The sequence below is a fragment of the Bos grunniens genome, chromosome 12 (assembly GCF_055505025.1).
Source record: "Bos grunniens cultivar Pamir isolate PY7600 chromosome 12, Bosgru_T2T1.0, whole genome shotgun sequence".
In the NCBI taxonomy this organism is placed as follows: domain Eukaryota; kingdom Metazoa; phylum Chordata; class Mammalia; order Artiodactyla; family Bovidae; genus Bos; species Bos grunniens.
The window spans coordinates 92,362,364-92,383,082 of record NC_141176.1 but is presented as its reverse complement, the minus strand read 5'-3'; the positions used below and the strand labels follow the sequence as shown (position 1 = coordinate 92,383,082).

General features: G+C 53.6%; 1 protein-coding gene across 1 annotated transcript; it reads right to left on the bottom strand.

The window, feature by feature from the left end:
- Positions 1-14,076: 14,076 nt before the first annotated feature.
- Positions 14,077-16,796, bottom strand: SOX1 (SRY-box transcription factor 1). The gene has a single exon (XM_086328703.1). It carries the CDS (start codon positions 16,782-16,784, stop codon positions 15,672-15,674), a length of 1,113 nt encoding a protein of 370 aa, XP_086184829.1. The 5' UTR covers positions 16,785-16,796; the 3' UTR covers positions 14,077-15,671.
- Positions 16,797-20,719: the final 3,923 nt, after the last annotated feature.

Sequence of the window (20,719 nt, the reverse complement as noted above, 5' to 3'; positions counted from 1 at the left end):
ATACACACAGGGGTCAGTGCAGATGCACCGCTGGCCTACATGCGGGGCCTCATACATATAGAGTCAGTGCAGACGCACCACTGGCCCACATGCGGGACCTCATAGGAGTCAGTGCAGACGCACCGCTGGCCTACATGCGGGAGGTAACGCTCTAGAAGGTTAGGGGATCATTCAATAGAACTTTCTTTTTTTTTGTTTTCCTTTTTTTTCTTTTTATTTATTTATTTATTTTAATTAATTTATTATTATTATTTTACTTTACAATATCGTATTGGTTTGGCCACACATCAACATGCATCCGCCACGGGTGTACATGTGTTCCCCATCCTGAAACCCCCTCCCTCCTCCCTCCCTAGAACTTTCTTGATGCTGGAAATATTTTTGTATTTCCCAAGATAATAACTACCAAGCATTTGAAATTGGCTACTGTGACTGAGAAACGATTTTAAAAAATTTAATTTTACATGTTGTAATGTTAAATAACCACATGTAGGTAGTGGCTATTTCATTGGGCAACACATTTCCAAAGAAATTCTAAGAGAAAATCTTAATGACCTTGAATTTGGCAAAAAATAAAATAAAATACATTTGCCAGAAAAGGCATGATTTATGTGAAAGAAAATATAACACAAAATGCATAAATATGAAAAAAAATGAAATCAGTAAACCAAACTTAACAACAATGTAAAACCCTTCTTCTTTAAACGACATTGTTAAGAAGATGAAAAGGTAAGCCATAGACAGAAAACATTTGCCAATGTTTTAACAGACATTTCTCCAAAGAGGATATGTAGAGGGGTGGCTAACAAGCGAAAGGGTGCTCGAGGGGTTCGTCGTTAGTGAAAAGCAAGGTACAGCCTCGCGGGGTCCTCGCACACAGCCAGGAGCACAGCTGACATCAGAAAGCAAGTGTTGATATGGAGAAACTGGAGCTCTCGTACATGCTAGTGGGAACAAAATGCAGTGCATGCACTCTGAAAAGGGTTTGCAATTTCTTAAAAATTGAACCCACTCCAGCATTCTTGCCTGTTGAGTCCCCATGAACACAGGAGCCCGGCGGCTACAGTCCATGGGGTCACAAAGAGTCAGACACGACTGAGCGACTAAGCACAGACCAAATAGCAGCCATTCCATGCCTATGAATTCACCCAAGAGAAATGAGCATATGTTCATCCAAAGACTTGTACACAATTCACGACAGCCAGAAACGGAAACAGGTGTCCATCAAGAGGTGGACAAACAGCAGTTCATCCACACAGCAGGACGGACGCCAACTCAGCAATTAAAGGAAGGACGGACAGACCATTAGAACATGGGTGGATCTCAGGGAGATTATGCCGGGAGAGAGGACAGGCAGCAGGAGTCCATGCTATGCACTTCCGTTTACGTAAAATTCTAGAAAACGCAGACAAATAATGACAACTGAACTGATCAAAGCAGGTGACTAATTACCTGCGAGGGGAGAGAACAGGAGCGAGGGTTTGCAGAGAAGGTAGGGACGCCTTGAGGGTGACGGACATGTTCACTCTCAAACTGTGGCGACTGTTGCGGGGTTTGCTTACTTGTCAAAAGGAATCATACTGTGCACTTTACATACGTGTAGCTTACTGTATGCCAAGTAGCCCTCAGGAGACTGTAAAGAAAGAAAGCAGTATGGGCTACTCAAAAGCGAGAGCCGGACAGAAATCAGAACCTTAAAGGAAGATGATTTTAGAATGCTTTAACCAGCTAAACCACCACTCCAGTGTCGTACAGCCTGCTGGAAGTGACCAGAACGAGGGGGCAAGTCAGCACGAGGGACAACATGGGACCCAGAGAGTGAAAGAGGCCCTGGAAGGAAGGTAAAGGGAGATGATGACGACTGCGGGCCTCGTTAGAGCAGCCACCCGCTGGGGGCAGGGGGCAGGGGGCAGAAGACCGCGGCAGGAACGGCGGGAGGATCAGGCTGAGCTCATACGTTCCCAACACGCTTAATCTTGCAAAAATAGTGTCGAGGGCGTTTACCGTAGTGAGGCCGAGCCTGGAGAGAATTTGTATAAGAACAGAGGAACCAAGTGTCAAAGAACAAGCGGTCTCACAAAACAAGACCGTTAACGACTTCAGGGGAAATACAGTTTTGAAAGAAAAGAAGTATAATCACAGTTTCGCACTGTCTCAGCCACGACCAGTCCTTCCACGAACGGACTGCGGGGCACACTGAATACCGGTTTAACAGAAACAGTGATACACCTATGTGGGGAAAAAGAAGGCTGGGGAAGAATGCAAAGAACGTGAAAGCTTTATAGTGTCTGGTGAGTAAGGTCCAAATAAACACTGCCCAGATTAATAAAGAATAAGAAATATCAAAATATAACCCAGAACTGTGGAGATAAACCATGGGGAAAACAGCCAGAGTCTTATAACAAGCTGCTGCTGGGGAATGGGACTGAGGCTGGGGTGCCTGAAACAAGGGTTTTTTCCTAATGAACTTTGTAACAGTGCTTGCCTTAGAAAAGTGTTCAACAGAAGTATGGGGACAGTAACACAGTCTGGTTTCCAGGGTTGGCGGCAGGGATGGTGACTGGGAGGAGTACAGTGTGGGTGGGGGTGGGGGGCAGAGAAAATCCTCTGTACGACCCTGTAAAGGAGGGCGCTCGGCATTACGACTTTGTCCAAAACCGCAGTCGATGCAGAACAGCCAGAGTCACGCGACTGTAGACTGCGCAGCCCGGGCGGTGACACGTCAGGGGAGGCTCATCCACGGAGATAAGTGTACCGTCTGTTGGGCACGATGATGGAGGGGAGGCTGGGCGTGGTGGGGGAGGGAGTCATCTCTGCACTTCGTATTTGGTGTCGCTGTGAACCTAAAACCACTCTAAAGATAAAGTCTATTAAAAATAATCCCATGTATTACATAAATATTAGAATCTGTCAGCTCTGGATTTTGATTCTGAATTTTCTGTTCCTCAGTGATATGCCCTTTGGTAGATAGCTTAACCTTTCAGGTTCTTAATCTGTATAAAGGGGAAATGGCAACCCACTTCAGCATTCTTGCCTGGAGAATCCCTTGGACAGAAGAGCCTGGTGGGCTACAGTCCATGGGGTCACACAGAATCAGACACCACTGCGCGACTAAGCACAACTATACTTCTAAGTTGGAGATGCAGTGAAGATTAAATGAGATTATATATGTGAACTTTCTAGTGATTAACCTCTTTACATGTTGCGTTCTTCAAAGACGTGAAGATGGTCTGCAAAGATGCATTTAATATAGCAAGACAACGTGAATTAAGAATGAATAAAACTAAGGCCGCGTCCGGCACCTGCGCACTGTTGACTGTTCTGTTTTCCGGCCGGAGCAGCGCGTCTGGCGTCGGTTTCCCGCGCTCCTGCGCCCGCTAGGTGCCGCCTCAGCGTGATTCCAGTAAGTGCTCTTGGTGTGTCGCAGCTGCGGCAGCGCTTTTGCGTGGCTGCTTAGTCTAGGGTGGGCTCCTGCTTGGCTGTATCAGGAGGTGCTGTCACAAACAGCTTGAGGGGAGAATTGCACACGGAGCATCGAGAGCCCGCAGAAGACCACACTCTTCAATCTTCCGTATGCCAGGGCCCTCGAGCACGCAGCACTCAGCTGGCCAGAACGCTGGCTGGAACCGTGGTCGAAAGAGGGGACATTACGGCTGGAATGGAATGGCGTCCCCAAGAAGGGCGTCCTAACCACCCCCTGCCCCCACCGTGGGACCTTGTTTGGAAATACAGACTCTGCAGACGACCAAGAGCGGGTGTCAGGGTGGGCCCGTGTGTGCGGTGTCCTTACACAGGGCGACCTGGACACGGAGATGCTCGGCGATCACGGAGGGTGTCCCCCAGCCAAACGTGAGAGTGAACGTCGCTCCGTCCTGCCTGACTCTTTGCGGCCCCACGGACCGTCCACTCCAGATCAGACCAGAATGTCCTTCCGCCAAGGACGCCCGCGAACCGCCGACAGCCGGGGAACCCGGGCGGGTCCTCCCTCCGGCCTCAGAGGGAACCGCCTGGCCGCTCCTGCGCGTCTGACTTCCGGCCTCCAGGCTTGGTGCTGTTGGAAACCCAGCCGCCTGCGGCGCTGGTTGCCTGCAGCGGGCACTCAGCACAGGGGCAGGTGACCGAGAACCCCTCTCCCGTCCAGGCGTCTGCACTGCAGCCTCCCGGGGCACCTCTCTGAGCGGGGGTCGGGGGTCTCCTTGCCAGCTCTCTTTAACACATACGTCTTTCCAAGGTGACCCCTCTCTGACCCCCTCTGCTTTCGGTCCCCTGTCGGCGTCTGGGTAGCCCCTCATTCCTAACAATTTTCTCAGTGTTCCCTGTATTTCTTGGTCTGAATTATGTTTTCCACTGTTCCCACATTCTAGTCACCATCATGAATACACCCAACCAAAATATTTCAATCCCATCCAGTTCAAAAGAAGTGAAAGTCACTCAGTCCTGTCCAACTCTTTGCAACCCCATGGACTATACGGTCCATGGAATTCTCCAGGCCAGAATACTGGAGGGGGTTGCCGTTCCCTTCTCCAGGGGATCTTCCCAACCCAGGGTTCGAACCAGGGTCTCCCGCATTGGAGGCAGATTCTTTACTGTCTGAGCCACAAGGGAAGCTCAAGATACTGAAGCCAATCCCTTCTCCAGGGGATCTCCCCGGCCCAGGAACAGAACCGGGGTTTCCCGCATTGCAGGCAGATTCTTTACCAGCTGAGCCACCAGGGAAGCCCCATCCAGCTCAAAGGCAATCACATAACCACATAATCAGAGAGCCCGGCCTCCAGGCGGAGGGCGGTGCCGGAGCGTCTCCACAGGGACTCTCAACACCCCTGTATTCGTGCCCGGAGCCGCTCTCCTCTGCAGCTCGACACATGGCGGGTCCCAGGCCAGCTGCCCTCCCTCATCGCTGCCTGGAGCTTGTCTTGGTCCTTCTCAGCTTCCTCAACAAGACAGAACAAAAACAAAATAAATTTTGAAATAATAAAAAGCCTTAGGAGAAGGTAGTTTACTGTGCAAAATTGAGAGTTATCTCTTTCCTCCTATTCATGGGTACTGAGTAAGCCTGTAAGAGAAAAATAATCCCTGACAGAGTAAAAAGGTGATCAGATGTTTTGATTTCAGAGTCACGGGAATAAGTCACACTGCCGCCCTCTGCTTTCGGAACTGCTGCCTTCCCAGGCAGGACTGACTGGACACATCCAGCCTTGCCACGTGCGGCAGTGCCATGGTGGCTAGTGTGGGATTCCAGGCAGCCCTGCTCCTTGTTCTCTGCCCACAGCAGCCAGGACTAGAGGCGTTTTGTCAGCATGAGGTTTACAAAGAGAAGAGAAAGTCTGCATAAAAAAGAAAACGCAGGGCTCCTCCGGGCTGGGGCTGGTCCTAGACGCACGGCCCCACCAGCCCTGACTTCGGCTCTGCGCAGGAGGCCAGTGCAGCAAACAGCTGTTGGCCCCACGAGGTGCCTGGAACTGTGCTGATGTTTGAAATAAAACGGTCAGAACAAACCAATCAAGTGGGACCTGGAGCCCATTCTCCAGGAGGCTGGGGGCTGCTGGCAGGTCAGTTCACAGTGGTCTCTGGCCAGGGGCACATCTGGGAAGGTGTTCTAGCAAAAGCAGGCCTTCACGTCACGAATCTGCAGGTGTCCAGGCTCCACAGAGGCTGCACAGGCAAGGGTGGGGCGCTGACCCCGTTTTGCTTGTTGAGTTTTTAAAAAATCCTTAAGCGGAGACTTTGCTTAAAATGTTGTAAATGTGCTATTTTCCTCAAACCTAATTTAATGTAATCATAACTATTTCACATTCATTTAAAACTTAAGCTGTTTAAATTTATATTGAACTTGTAGCTTATAGATTGATTTAAATTATCTATTTTTAATGCAAATACATGATTACATTTGAGCTGTGACTTTTAAAGACAATTTTGGTTTTCTGCAAATAGTTGCTACAGGTGATGTATTTATTTTAGATAATAAAGTATGGTTTAATTATTTGAAGGCTTTCATGTAATTGCCTTTAGTAAGTGTATAACTTCATTCATTATCCAAACCTTGTCATCAATATTTTAAAATTGAGAATATATTTCTTGTAGTAATTTTGGTTGAAAGACTAAAATAAATTATTTGCTTTTTTAAATGAGAAGAAAGGTTTTACATTAATATCTTACTCAATTAACATAACCAGATTTTAATCCATGCAACTCAGAGAGAGGTAGAGATGGTGAAGTACTGATTGAGGGCGGGAGGAGAAGGGGGCAACAGAGGATGAGATGGCTGGATGGCATCACCAACTCCACGGACATGAGTCAGAGTAAACTCCAGGAGTTGGTGATGGACAAGGAGGCCTGGCGTGCTGCAGTCCATGGGGTCACAAAGAGCCGGACATGACTGAGCGACTGAGCTGACACTACTGACATGCAAAGTCACATGCAAGGACTTGCTAAAATATGTTTTCCAGCTTTTTGTTTATTTCCATTGTAAATGTTCCCAGCACTAGGATTTCTACCAACTTTTAATTTTTTCAATTTAAAAAAGCTTGCTTTCTTTGTTTGGCTGCCTCGGGCCTCACTCGCATCCTGCAGGGTGTTCGTTTTGGTGTGTGGGCTCTAGCTGCGGCGCTCCGTGCTCAGTAGTCACAGCAGGCTGGCTTAGCTGCCCGCTGCCTGCGGGATCTTAGTTCCCCGACCAGGGATTGAACCTGCATCCCCTGCACTGCCAAGTGGATTCTTACCCACTGGACCACAGGGGAGTCCTCTGAGTTTTTAAATAGCTCCTTAGTCTACTGGCTCTGACCATGGGCAAGACTGTGCTAAGAGTCAGCCTGAATTTACTTCTCCATTTCATCAGCTGTGACTTAAACGTTTCTGTTCAGCCTCTCCCCCTTTCTTTCCTTCCTTCCATTCCCCTTCCTTCTCTCCCCACTCCTTCCCTTTCCCTGTCTTTCTTTCTTTGTACAGGATCTTCTTTTCTCTATGCGAGCTGCGTGCTGATGGAATGTCTGTGGTCCTGGATGTATAGTGTACGAGGTGTATGCACGTAGTCACAATAACTGCAGTGATGGTATTAATAATATGCTCTGATGATCAAAACAAGAGAGTTTAAGAAACTCTCCCCTGCCTACTGTGCACAGGGGCCTGATTGTCTGGATTGACATCTTATCCATTAAAATGATGAATGATTTAGACAGCAAAGACACTGTCATCGTCTCCAAAAGGCTACAGTTAAGATGTACAGGTTATCAGATTTTTTGAATGATGCCCTGAGTCCTGAAATTTGCTAAAAACTCTATAGGAACTCTTGTATTATCAAGACAGTTTTGAATCTATAGAACATTTTCTCTCATTATATCCTATTTAAAATTTATTTTCCCACATGCTACTCAAGTAGACACAAATTTCTTCCCTTACCACACCTTTCTCTAGATCTGTATCTATAAATATAAGGGAGGCTATCGTTCTTACGATCTGCAGGAACAGTCACATGCATTGCAGAGCTGTGTGGTTTCTAGTCGAGCCGTGCTGATACACAGTAGCTCATTCTGTCATTCTATTTGCACAACCTCTTCCTTTCAAAGTTACTGAAAGTACTTAATGTATCAGGGTTTTTTTTGAAAAACAAGATATCCCCATTTTACAGACAATAGCTAAGTATTATATTATTATGCTTACAGTTATTATATATTCAACAAAACCCATTTATTCAATCTCACCTGTACTATTAAATGCTCTTCTCCCACTTGCAAATATCATTAAAACAATGCTCAACTACTTATGTGTTTTGGCCCATACTGCATTCACAGGCTGTGCAGACCTGGTCTGTGTAAATACGAATTAGTTTGGTAAAGTTAGAGCTCGATAACGCACAACATATGACTTTGCTGAGTCCGTTTAATCGCCCATTCTTTACAGCAGAAGTGTGTGTGGGGGGCCTGCCCCCTGCGTCTGCCTGACTGCCTTCCAGGAGAGGCCCAGTGTGTCCTCGGGCAGTCGAACGGCCAGTCCAAAACTGGAAAATAAAACCAGTCAATTGGTCAGTCCTCTCTACCTGCAAGATTTGGATGATCCAGCTGAAGTTTTTCTTCTCCTGCTAGTTTAGTTTTTTCAAAAATCATCTAAATTGAACAGTTCAGTGAGTACTTTATAAACAATTAATTGCTCCTCAAATTTAAGTGATCTAAGCAGAGTCTTGAGCTTCCCTGGTGGCTCAGATGGTAAAAAGTCTGCCTGCCATGCAGGAGACCTGGGTTTGATCCCTGGATCGGGAAGATCCCCTGGAGGAGGGCATGGCAACCCACTCCAGTGTTCTTGCCTGGAGAGTCCCATGGACAGAGGAGCCTGGTGGGCTACAGTCCATGGAGTCACAAAGAGTCCCACGACAGAGCGACTAACACACCCACACACACATGGTCTGGACAGCTGGTCACCACACATGTGCTGGGGCCTGTGCTGTGTCCTGGGTCTCCCGAGTCCCACGGGACCTGCTCAGCATCCCTGGGGGTGCCGAGGAGCAGGCTGGGCCTGGGTCCTCCTGGACCTCGGAAGTGTCCTGTGCCAGGGACTGGTCTGAGCCCCTGCCTTGGCAACAAGCTCTCCCAGCATCCGTGCCTCTGGATGTGAGAGGCCCTGCCGCGTGAACCTCTGCGGCTAACTTTGCGCCAACTCTAAGGCAATGTGGGCGGCTGTTGCTGAACAAGGTCGTGATCAGACGTGCTCTGCTCAAAGTCGTTGCAACATTCATCTGTGCAGACAGACAGGGTGCATGCCCCATGGGAGGGCCCCAGGGGCAGAGCAGCCCAGGCGTCCCAGCTTCCAGCCCAGCTCCTGCTTCCTCTGAAGGACCCTCCCTGAGCCCCCAGGATGGGCCCCCACCGCCTGTCCCCCAGTAGTGCCCCTCAGGGTCACGCTCCCGCCTGTGCCATCAGGCTCACTGGCACAGTGAGGCCGGCGAGTCCAGCGCTGCAGTGCCAAGGTCTGCACACAGGCCATGCACACGGCAGGCCCCGAGAGTGACCCGTGCCCACCATCGATGTGTGACAACGTCTGCCGGGCAGGTGAGCCAGTGACACAATGCTCGTCAGGTAACTCTCAAAGGAAATGGGCGATAACGCCGTGGGGGTGGGGATGGAGACCGGTTTGTATAATCCTCACTGTTTGCCACCCAGGCCACCCCCACCAACTGAGGTCACAACCCTCCACTTTGTCCCTGCCTGAGTGGACACAGGCTTACCTGGCGAAGCACCATTTATTGAGAGGCTACTATTTCCTGGGCAGAGCACACACTCAGATCACGAAGCATTAATGCCCATCTGAGGTGGGTGTGATCATGAGAAGATGGACTCACCGGTGAAGACGTTAACTCAGGACATAGCTGCTGCATACCCGCAGACTCACCTTCAGTCCAAATCCCACATCCTTCCCCATCCTGCTGGACAAGGTCGGCAGAGATTAGATACAGCCAGATACCACCTCCACTCACATGGACGCGTCCTGTCACCGCCCAGGTGTGTCGCTGCTTCCTGGGGTGAAATGCAAGTGGCCCCAGTTCCTACAGGATAAACATCGCCCTTCAGTGCCATGTCTAACACAAAGAACAGAGCTCCCGCTTTTCCCTCTGTGTGGGCATTCATGGTAACTTCCTGCCCAAGTCCGGGCTCCCCCATGTGCCTAAATTTCCCCCTAGAGTTTGGATGACTGAAAAGCATGAGGTCTCTACATCCATTCCCAGGTTAGAAACATGTCCACCTGGGCTTCCTCCTGTTCTGTTGCTTAGAAATAAAAAGAGAAGTTGGCCTCTGCTTGGAATGTCTTTGAGCTGCCCTTGCCTGCTACTCTTCTGTCCGTAAGTGTTCCGTATCTGTGAGGTTCTGTGCACTGTGCGGTCCAGTTTTCCTTCTGTGAAGCCTGGGGTCAGTCTTTTCCAGGCTAAGACTCTCATCCCCGTGTCTTCGAGCACGTAGGACCATTGCTGCCACTAGATTCGGTCTCTACTTATCATTTCCGGGGTGCAGACAGAGAACAATGGCTGGGTGATCACTCTTGTCAGCCTCCCCCCACCATTGTCAAACCCAGCCTGACATTCCTCCGCACTCTCACAATATTTCCCCATTGGGAACATGCCTGACATTGCAATTTCTCAAAACTGCAGCTCTGCAGTGAATGCCTAATTCCTGAAACTGCAAAATCTAACAAAAGCTGATTTTTTCCACTGATTTGACTGGCTGACTATTTCGAGGCTTTGCATGTGATGCCCTGCTGTTCTTCACAAACAGCATCTTTAATGCCCCACACGGTCGTTCTGAAGGGGCTGCGGGCAATTAAGTCCTTGCCGCGGCGGCCTGCGGACGCTCAGAATTGCTCTCAGTGTCCGGCGTTTCTGCTATAGATGCATTTCCCCCAGAGGTTGTGTTGAGCAACTTGGGACCAGGAATCGGGTCCTGCTCTGAGCCGGGAGCCCATTCACCCTGAGTCCCGCGTTACCCAGGACGGCTGTGCAAACACGTCAGCTTCTCTGGCCGGGAGTTATTTGCTTGTGGTGGTTTTAACACGGCTTTTCTCTCTCCCTCTCTTCTCGGGTTGGTGTTTTCACATTTAAAGATGAAAAGCCAATTTAGAAGAAAATATGGCAGTTCTGTTTTGTTTTCACTATCAAAATAGATGATCTTTTTCTATCTTTGGATATATCAGTAAGTAGTCTGGGTTCCTGATCTATTTTTCATAGTTGGAAGCGCTCTTAGCGCTGTAACCGCAGCGCGAACCCCTGACAAGTGAGGAGCACAGTCCGTCCTCCTCTTTCCTTCTCCCTGATCCCCACCCGCCCCCCACCCGTCACCGCAAACTCCAGTTTTCCCGACTTTTCAGATGAGCCTCGCGGATCTCACTCCCTGGGTTTACACTCCGAGGGTTTACAACCCAGATCAGCGCTCCATTCCAGCCACAAACAGCCTGAATATATTCCAAGCATGCCCCCCTCCGTGCTGTTGCGCGCGCGCGCACACACACACACACACCATGGTTTGCAGGAACCCAGGCCCGTTGGCCCTCGGGTAAAAAACCGAGAGGCCGGCCGGCCGACCGAGGGCTGGGTCGTTGGTTGTGGTTTCTTCTGGAAACAGAACTGCCCGGGCAGGACGGAGCCTTGCGGGCTTGCCCCCAGCGAGCGGAGACAGACGCTCCGGTTACGGAGAAGGATGCTGAAGGACTAGCCCTCGCGCGGGCCTCGGCGCGCGCGGCCGCCTGCGGGCCCCCGGGTCCCCCTGCCGCCTCCGCGCGCGGCCCGGCCTCCCCGCCCCCAACTTGTTGCGGCCGAGCGCGAAGACCGCCCGTTCCGCCCGCTGATTGTAAAAGGGTTTGACTCGCCGCTGACCCCGGGTCAGGACTTTCTCTCCGCTAATCCCGTTCTCTTTAAACACAAAACACTCTGCCCTCTTCCCTCGCAACAGTCGTCTTAATCCCCCCGCGGCTGACACTCCGCGCGGCCCCGCCCGCGCCGAGCCAGCAGAGACGCGGCGGAGGGGACGGGGCACCGGCCCTCGGGGCACCTGCCGACCCGACCCGGATCCCGGGGAGCGGCCCGGGCCCGGCCGCGGGGGAGGCGGGACGGGCGCGTGGAGACAAAGGCGAGGAGGCCTGGAGCGCGGAGAAGGAGCGCGGAGGAGCCGGAGCCCGAGGGGAGGTAGAGGAGAGGGAGGGGCGGAGAGAGGCCTCGGGACGCGGAGGGGCGCCGCGGCTGCGGGGGCGGAGAGAGCCCGGAGAGGCGGGGGCGGGAGGTCGCCCGCAGCGGAGGGCGACGTCCGGGAGCCGGGGGCCCGGCCGCCCCCGCCCGGAGGGCACCGGGCCCCGCGCGCCGCCCGCCGCCGACACTGCCGGGTTCCCGGGGGCGCGCAGCTGGAGAGGAAGGGTGGGGGTGAGGGGCGAGGGCGGAGGGAGGGGAGCTCCGTGCCCCCCGCGGGGCCTCGCCTTCGGGCTGGGGTGGGCGGACCCCGAGCTGTGGGCGAGGGTGAGGGGTCCTAAGTCCCCTCCTGCCGAGCTCGGCCTCCGCGCGGTCCCCTCGCCGCCCCGACCCTGGGGGGCTGGGGGGCTGGGGGGCGGGGGCCAGGGCCCACCTCCCTCGGCTCCTCGCTCCGGGAGGCCCGCGCCCCCCATCCTTCCCTTCCCTCCCGGCCGGGCCTTTCAATCCCGCCAAACAGCCACGCTGGAAAAAGAGCCGCGCCAAGGCCAAGTCTGCTTTTCACTTGAAGTTTCCAAGGAATCAAACCTATTATTACGTTCAGCCGCCGATGTTTCTGGAGCCTCTGCCCCGAGGGCCGGGCTGCAGAAGTGGGGTGGGGGGTGGCGCGGGCCGTGGGTGCGGTTTCCCGAATTAACTGGATTTTTTCGAAGAAGAAATCCGCGTAGCCCAGTCTTTGTTGGGAAAGTGAAGACGCGTGTTGATCTGCTCCTAAAGGCAGGACTTGACCAGACCCACCAGTCCCGCGTCTGCAGATCGCGCGCTCTGCCCGCTACCAGTTTGGAAATCATTTCACCAGCTACGGTGGGCTTCTCTGACGGGGGAGGGGGGAGGAGGAGGAGGGCCAAAGTCTCAGCCACGACAACGGAAGAGCCCCGTGAGGTTAAAAAAAAAAAAAAAGGTGGGGGTGGGGTGTACAGAAACGAGGGGAAAATGTCTCCAGCAAACAAACCCTTCTAGCCTGGGCCGGGAGAAGCCGGCGGTGCGCACGGGCCGCTTCCTGAGCTCGCGGGTCCTCTAGGCACGAAGTTGTGCAAACTTTGCACAAGACCATCAGAGTCCTGTCGGCAGTCTCCACACGGTTTTCACAGAAACTGGAGTAAGCCACAGAAGGACCCCCACCCCCGAGTGCCATCTGGACGTGGACGAGGCCGTGGCAGTACCATGATGGCCACGCCGTGTTCGTGAACAGGGCCAGGGCGCCTTGGCAGGAGAGCAGTTCGCGGTTGAATACGGTGCTCCCGGGCCTTGTGAAATATTCTCCCCACGATCTGAAGTCGAAGAAACACTGCTGGAGAGATAAGACCTCAATCCTGAAACACGCATCCTGGCTAATTTCTACTCCCCCTGTCCCACGTTGTTTTAAAATGGAATCATTAAAGAATTATTTGCTTTCTCCTCGTTGTTCAACAAAACAGAATTGCTGAATTTCAGGAATTCCTGTTTTCAGATCTTCCGGGGGTTTTTAACAACGTGGCTCGGGCCACCTGGCAGTCACTGTCTCTGCTGGCTTGGTATGAGGCCCACAGGGGGAAATGCCACACTAAAGTCCACCTTCCAGGAGATGGGCTAAACTTTTTGTGGTCAGAAACATTTCCAATGTATCCCACATTACTAACAATGTTGTGTCCGATAGTCCAGCAAAGATACAAATGTGTTTATATGTGAACACAGCCCCAGGTCTGTCTGCCCCCTTAGCAGGTGCAGGGAGATGTTGCAAAAAAGCCAGGCGAAGTCCACTGAACTCTGGACATTTCAGAGCAGATGAGGCCTGCGCCTTCCACCGCTTGGGGAGTCCACAGAGCATCACAGAATTTCTCAAAGTGTCTCCCAGAGGAGACTGTGTGTGGCATTTATTTTCAGATTGTCTCACTATCTAAGATGCTGTTCTGCCCAGCAGTCCCTATGTATCCAAACACATCAAATTGCTAAAGCAAAAAAAAAAAAAAAAAAGAGAGAGAGAGAGAAAAGAAAAAAGAGGGAGACTTTATTATCTTGTTAGAAAGAAGCAACTGCTGTAGCTCTTGAAATTTCTGCAATCACCTTAAGGAATGAGTGGTTGAAGCAAAATTATCAAAGTGACTCCAAAAAAATTACACATGTCAATTGTCAGGTGAGCATTTTACTTAAAGCTATTCTCTAGCGCAGGCTGACCGTGGTTCTCATTAACCTGCTAGCTCAGGCCCACGTTTGGATGGACAGTCTATGCTCATTCCAGGACCAGAAAAAAAAAATGTTGAGAAAAATATGAGGGGCTGATGAAATCAATGTATTTCGATCTGACCAAAGGCTTTGTTCTTTTCAAAAATATAATTTTCATCTTTATGCTGTGACTAATGTCAAAACGTATTTGCTACAGTATAACTTTCAAATGCAATATTTAATGCTGTCAGATTACTTGAAGACAAAGTTTTACAGAAAACTTTAAAATCCAGAAAAAACTGCAATGTACCAATAAACACCTAGAAAAAATATAATTAAAAAAATTAAAGCATCAAACAACCGCAGATCTCATCAGGAATAATAAACACCGCATTTTGCATTCACATCGGTTAGCAACTTGCATCCCAATTCACTCGGGGCATCCGGGAGTGGTCGGTTTTGTGTGTGAAAACCCAACAAAACTATTTTGTCCTTTTCCAAGGAGAAATATACCAGAGGGAGGGGCTGAGGACAGACAGGGGAGTCGGTTGCAGTACATTTTGGTGCAGAGAGTGCGTTTCCTTGAGCCCAATTCAGAAAATTCCACTTGCTGTCTCATTAACTGCAGGGGAATTGGGGCCCCCGGCGCCCCCACCGTGTCTTTGTCGTCCGTCCTTGCCCTGGTCCCGCCACTGGGGTCTTTTCTCCTCCCTTCTTTGGACCAAACTGCGCACAGGTCCCGGGCCAGCAGAAAGAGGCCCGAAAGGAGGAATCGCAAAGCCCGCGGCATCTGCCTGCAGTTAAAAACTACGCACCCAAGGCCGGACTATAAAACTATTTTTTTTGGCAATTATTTCTCGTTCCGTAATGACAGTGTGAAGTCTACAAAATAATCTATCGATTTTTACTCCCCTCCGTTCCTCTTTAATGCAACTCCAAGGACACCGTGCCCTCTCCCCCGGGCTTCCCTCAGTTTCATTTCATGCTGATAATTTTTCTTTCTCTTTCGTCAGATTAACTAATTGTATCTTGAGCTCATAAAGCATGATTATAAATTCAGCACGTTTCAAATTTATAGGGAAAAACGGACTTCTCGCTCTTAAATTTATTGACTCAAAGCTCGATGCAAATTTTTTTTAGGGTGGGGGATTCTTTTTTTCGTATTTAGAAGAAAGGCTTTAAGGAAACTATGTACATAATCTGAATCCCCCTCCCCACACCGCGACGCCGCAAATAAAAATTCCACAACGCATTTACATGAAATAATACAAAACAAACCAAAAAAAATGAAAATGCTCAGATACAGAAAGTTTTACAAAACCCAGAATAACGCTGCCGCCCGAAAGGGGTGGGTGGGGGGAAATCTCTTTGTATAAATTAACAAACCGACACCCCCAAAGCCGTAACGACTACCAAAACTTGTGTTTGGCGTTGTTTCCCTACACAGCTAACAGATGAGACCCACTCCCCGCGCCGCCAGCACCCGACGCCCTCAGGAGCGATGCGGGATGAAAGCGGGAGCACGGTGGGGTAGAAAAGTTGGGAGTCGTCTCGTGCTTGGTTCGGTTTCTGTGTCCCCTCGAGCAAAGAAGACGCTTTCTGCCTCCTCCGCGGATGGATGATAAATACTGTACAAAAAGTCTCAAGAAAACACCGGAGTTCAGTCTCCGACGCGCAACCGTCCCGCCGAGCGGTCCCCAGGAGCTTGCGGTCGGGGGGCTGGGCGGCGCCGGGCATGCAGCGCCAGTGTCTTCCTTTTCGGGAGAACGTGGACAGGTCTGCGCGGAGGCCGGCCGGCCGCGGGGTGCCCGCGCCCCTAGATGTGCGTCAGGGGCACCGTGCCGTTGGCGCCCGCGCCCGCGCCCTGGTAGTGCGGCGGCAGCGAGTGCAGCCGGCTCTGCGCCGCCGCCGGGTCGCCGCCCTCGCCGGCCGGCAAGTACATGCTGATCATCTCGCGCAGGTCCCCGGGGCACGGCGCCCGCGAGTGCGCCGCGGCCGGCGGGCTGCCGCTCGGCTCCGACTTGACGAGCGAGCCCAGCGCGCCCAGGGCGCCCGACGACGCGGCCGCCGCTGCCGCCGCCGCCGCCACGGCTGAGTTCTGGTGCGCGCCGCCCGCGGCGCCGTAGGGGAGGCCGCCGTAGCCCGAGGGCGAGGCGCTCATGTAGCCCTGCGAGTTGGAGATCGGGCTGTACTGCAGCGCGCCCATGTCGTAGCGGTGCATGGGCTGCGGGTTGTGCGGGTGCGCGTGCGGGTGGTGCGCGTGCGGGTGCGCGGGGTGCGCGTGCGGGTGCGCGCCGCCCGCGCCCGGGTGCTGCCCGTAGGCCAGCTGCGCCTCCTGCATCATGGCCGCGGCGGCCGCCGCCGCCGCCACCGAGCCGGGGTAGGCGCCGTTGGCCCATCCGTTGACGTGCGCGTAGCCGCCTCCCGCCGCGCCTCCCGGGCTCTCGAGCCGCTGGCCCACGGCCGCCGCGCCCACGCCCACGGCCACGGCCGCGCCGCCGCCCGCACCGGCCGCCAGCAGCCCGCCGGCCAGCGAGTACTTGTCCTTCTTGAGCAGCGTCTTGGTCTTGCGCCGCGGCCGGTACTTGTAATCCGGGTGCTCCTTCATGTGCAGCGCGCGCAGCCGCTTGGCCTCGTCGATGAACGGCCGCTTCTCGGCCTCGGACATGACCTTCCACTCGGCGCCCAGGCGCTTGCTGATCTCCGAGTTGTGCATCTTGGGGTTCTCCTGGGCCATCTTGCGCCGCTGACCGCGGGACCACACCATGAAGGCATTCATGGGCCGCTTGACTCGGTCCTGGTTGGCCTTGGAGCCCCCGCCGCCGCCGCCGCCGCCGCCCCCGCCCGCCCCGGCCGGGCCCGACAGGTTCGTGGGCGCCTGGGCGCCGCCGGGCGAATGCAGGTCGGTCTCCATCATCATGCTGTACATCGGGGCGGCTCGCGGGTTCACCGGCGCCGCGCGGAGAGGGCCTGGCGCATAGAAGGCCGGGGAGGGGGATGGAGAGGGGCTCAGACGGAGCGAGGCGCGGGCGGGGGCGTGAGGTCCCGGCGGAGAGAAGAGTGCGGAGAGGTGGAGGCGACAACGACACAAAAGAGGCAAGGACACACGCACTCAGCGCCGGTCCGGCTCACGGGTGGAAAGTTTCTCTGAAGCGCCAACCACTTGCCGAAGAGGCCGAGGGCCGGGGTCGCCGTCGTCGCAGCCGGGTCGCCCTCGGCGGCGCGGTGCCAACAGGTGCAGGCGCGGCCAAGTTGCAGCTCCACTTTCCGGGGCGCAGCGGTGCGCGGGGCCCGGCTCGGGGCTCGCCGCCGCCGCCGCCGCGCAGCTCCTTCCTCCCGCGCTCGGTCCTCCGCGGCCTCCAACTCCGGGGCTGCAACTTCTAGCAGGGCGGCGCGCCGCGTGCGCTGGGCATGTGCCGGTCCCAGGTGCCCAGGGGGAGCGAGTCGCCGAGGGGAGCGGGAGGGGGGGCGCGGGGGTGGGGGGCGATCACGGTGCAGCCGGGGAGGGGGGCCGGGGGCCGCGGAGGGAGCGCAGGCGCGCGGAGAGGGCCTGAGAGCGGGGCGGCCGAGCCCGGGACGCGCTGCCTGCTGCCTGCCCGGGGCCGTGCGCTCGGAGCGGAGGCGCACGCGGGGCCGGCGGCGCGCGGGGCCCAGCAGCCATACGCCGGGCCCGGGCTGCCATTAAATGAGCGCGCCGCGGCCAATGGGAGCCGGCGGCGGCGGTGATTTGCATGGCGCGCTGGCGAGTGACGTGGGGAGGGGGGTAGGGGCGCCGGGCGCGGGCGGCGGAGCGGGAGGAGCGGAGGGAGGCGGAGGAGCAGGGGAGGAGGGAAGCGGGAGGAGGGAGGCGGCCGGGAGGGGGTCCGCGCCACGCCGCTTCCCGAGCGCTCGTGGCGGCGGCGGCGGCGGCGGCGAACCCCGGGCTCGCCCTCCTCGCCTCTCCCCGCCCTCGCGCTCCGAACGATTAACGAGCGGGTTAAAAGCGAAGATGAAGAACGACTCCTGCGGGGCGAGGGGCGGGGGCCGGCAGCCCCGAGCCACGTTTAAAAGAGCGCCGAGGAGACGCGGCCCCTCCGCTCCCCCGCCAGCCGACTCTGCGCCTGCTGGGAAGGGGGAAGTTGGAGGCCGGGGCGGGATGCTCGCCCCCTGCTCGGCCCGGGGGCCGGAAGGCTGGGCGCGCCCTCGGGAGCAGGGGAGACCTGCCGAGGCACGCAGCTGGAACGCCCCCTTTCCCCCGCCCCGCGGGCGCGCCCGCGAGGCCTGGACCGCTCCGTCCCCCTCCCAAGGCGCACGCTTCGCCGCTGGCGGGCTGAAGTTCTCAGCCCCTTTCCGTAGGGAAGGCCTCCGCGGTCCAGGCCACGAGGATCCCGAGACGCTCGAGCGTTTGCGTCGGGCTCCGCTCCACGGCTGCTCTTAGCATTAGCCCTGAAGTCTTATTTTGGACGGGGTCGCGGGGTGGGTAATGAGTCTAGGGGTTGTCATCACGTGCTCTTCTCGGTTCGGCTTCCTCCCAAAATGGCATTTCTAGGAAGGTTGAAAGCAACAACCTAGTGACTCAACGACGGTTGAAAAAGTTGGTTGGAATCGCAAACGAAGGATCTAGCCCACGCTCTTCTGGAGCCGTTTGCTTAAGAACTGCGAAAACTTCGTGAACGGAGGGCGGGGGGCACCTGAACCCGAATTGTAAAGGTGGGGCCTCGGGACTAGGAGGCGGATGCCCTTTTCCTGCTTTACGCAAACCAGACGCCTGTTTCCTGGAACGACGAAGGCACAGGCCTGCGGGTGTAACTGTTGAACCCCGAAGTGTTCTCAGTACCGGGAAGCACAGGCCCGTTCTCAAACACCAGTGCGCTCACGCTGTGGGTGCAACCCCAAGGGTCTGAAAATGGCCCAAAGGCTTGCGGAAAATCCCTAGAGTCCTCGGGGAGGAACGGGGCGTCTCTGTGCGCTGTGGAGGGTGGTGCTTAGGAGATGGCTGGTGGATAAAGTGGTGCCCAACCAAAGCGCCCAACTGACCATCTTGTGACAAAAATAAGCATATAATGATGATCGTTACAAGACGAGTTAAGAAGGCTGTTCAAGTATGTCGGGCAGCGAACACACGACGCCTCTTCCCTACCCCCACCCCTTAAAAAAATTCTGAGCTTGTGAATTTCCTGACCCTGTTGCTTGTCCCGGCTACAGGAATAATGCTTTCTTTCCTCTCAATTACTGTGATTATTACCGTTGCTTTTATTATTATTATTTCAGGATTGTTGCAGTATGCAGTGCGAGAGCAAATTGGCCTCTGCCGATCTAACTGCTTTCATTTCAGGCCATTCAGCATTTAATAGTGAACTCATCAAATAATATATAATTATATTATAAAGGAAACATCATTTCATATTTATTTTTCACTAAATATCTAGGTTATAAACTTGGTTTTCAACTGCCTTCTTATTTCACCAATCGAGTTTGTTAAACCTTTTGATTTGTTTCATGCACTACCTGCAAATACCACTTCCATTGTGAATGAACAAAAAAAGAACAGGAATATTGCTGAAGAAACTATAGATCTGTTTCTCCTTTGATAACTTAGGAGGCAATGGGTGTGCGGTGTGATCCCGTGTGTTATGGAAAGTCAGCAAGACTGAAATAAAGGAAATGGTTTACAAATTATAAACTATATTATCCACTTAGCAGTTGAAAGATTTCTTTCCTATGCTTTTCAATTTAAATTTTAAACTAAATAGCCTAAGACCCCCTGAAAACGCTTTGTGTGAACCAGGCTTGGCACCTTATTTTTCCATATCAATGGAGCAATTTATTTTATAAACACCCTGCACTCCACTGTGCATTGCAGGAATGCTTTATGCTTTGGGGAACTTGGATAGCTGACTCTGAAATGGTCTGATTTCTTTCCACCACTGTCTTGAAAATTGTTTCCAAATACAAAGTTACCCTTGTTTTCCAGAGCAACTGAATAGGGGGTAAACGGTTTAGCCCTCTGTTAGAGCACGCTGGTGTTCAGCATCCCGGGCGCTCTCCACGAGCCCTTTTCAGTGATGAGGTGGTCCCTGGGCCCAAGCTGGTGCGCGCGCTGTGGGTGCTCACATGCACAAGCATTAAACCCGAGCTGCAGGTGTAACTTGTTGCCAAGTGATGGATGATTGGCAGCCGCCGCCTGTGCCAGTTAGGCAGTGGCAGGGCACTGCTTGCCAGGACTCCCAGTGCCTTCCTCCCTGGCATGGAGACTGAGGAGCTTCACATGAATCCCTGCCAGTGACGGCTTCTCCCAGCCTCAGCGTCTCCCCCCCTGTGACCTTCACTCCCTGTTACTCCTGAAGAAGCCAGAAATGGCCCAAAACAGTTGGGGAAACGCCTCCTCTCCCTGAGTCTATGTTCCTCCCTCCCGACCCCCACCAGGTTGGCAGGGCCCCTCTCCAAGGCGAGGCGTTGCAGAATATGAAGACAGCCTACACTGGTTCCAAGTAGCATCCGAGCCCAGACACCCAGCGATGGGGTCGCTCACTGTTGATCGGCCACATTGCTCTCTTGGCAACTCAGAAACTTGTTAGTGCCTGTTCTTTCAGAGCGCCAAAGAGATCAGCTTAGAAACGTGGATACGCAGAGACGCTTGCTGTCCTTTTATTTAACTTTTGGGTCAATCCTCAAAGAGAATTCAGATCCAAGCCATCATTAGAGGAAATGACATACACACACCTGTGCGTATGTGTACATACAAGTGCACATAGATAATACATGCCTGTGTATAAACATGTATACACAGACTATATGCATGTGTCCACATACATGTGTATACACATATGCATACACAGAGAATGTGCATATGTTTACATATGTGTGTGCACACATAAAATACAT

Excerpts from the sequence above, each read along its gene's own strand:
- SOX1 (XM_086328703.1), bottom strand. The coding sequence starts at position 16,784 with ATGTACAGCATGATGATGGAGACCGACCTGCATTCGCCCGGCGGCGCC.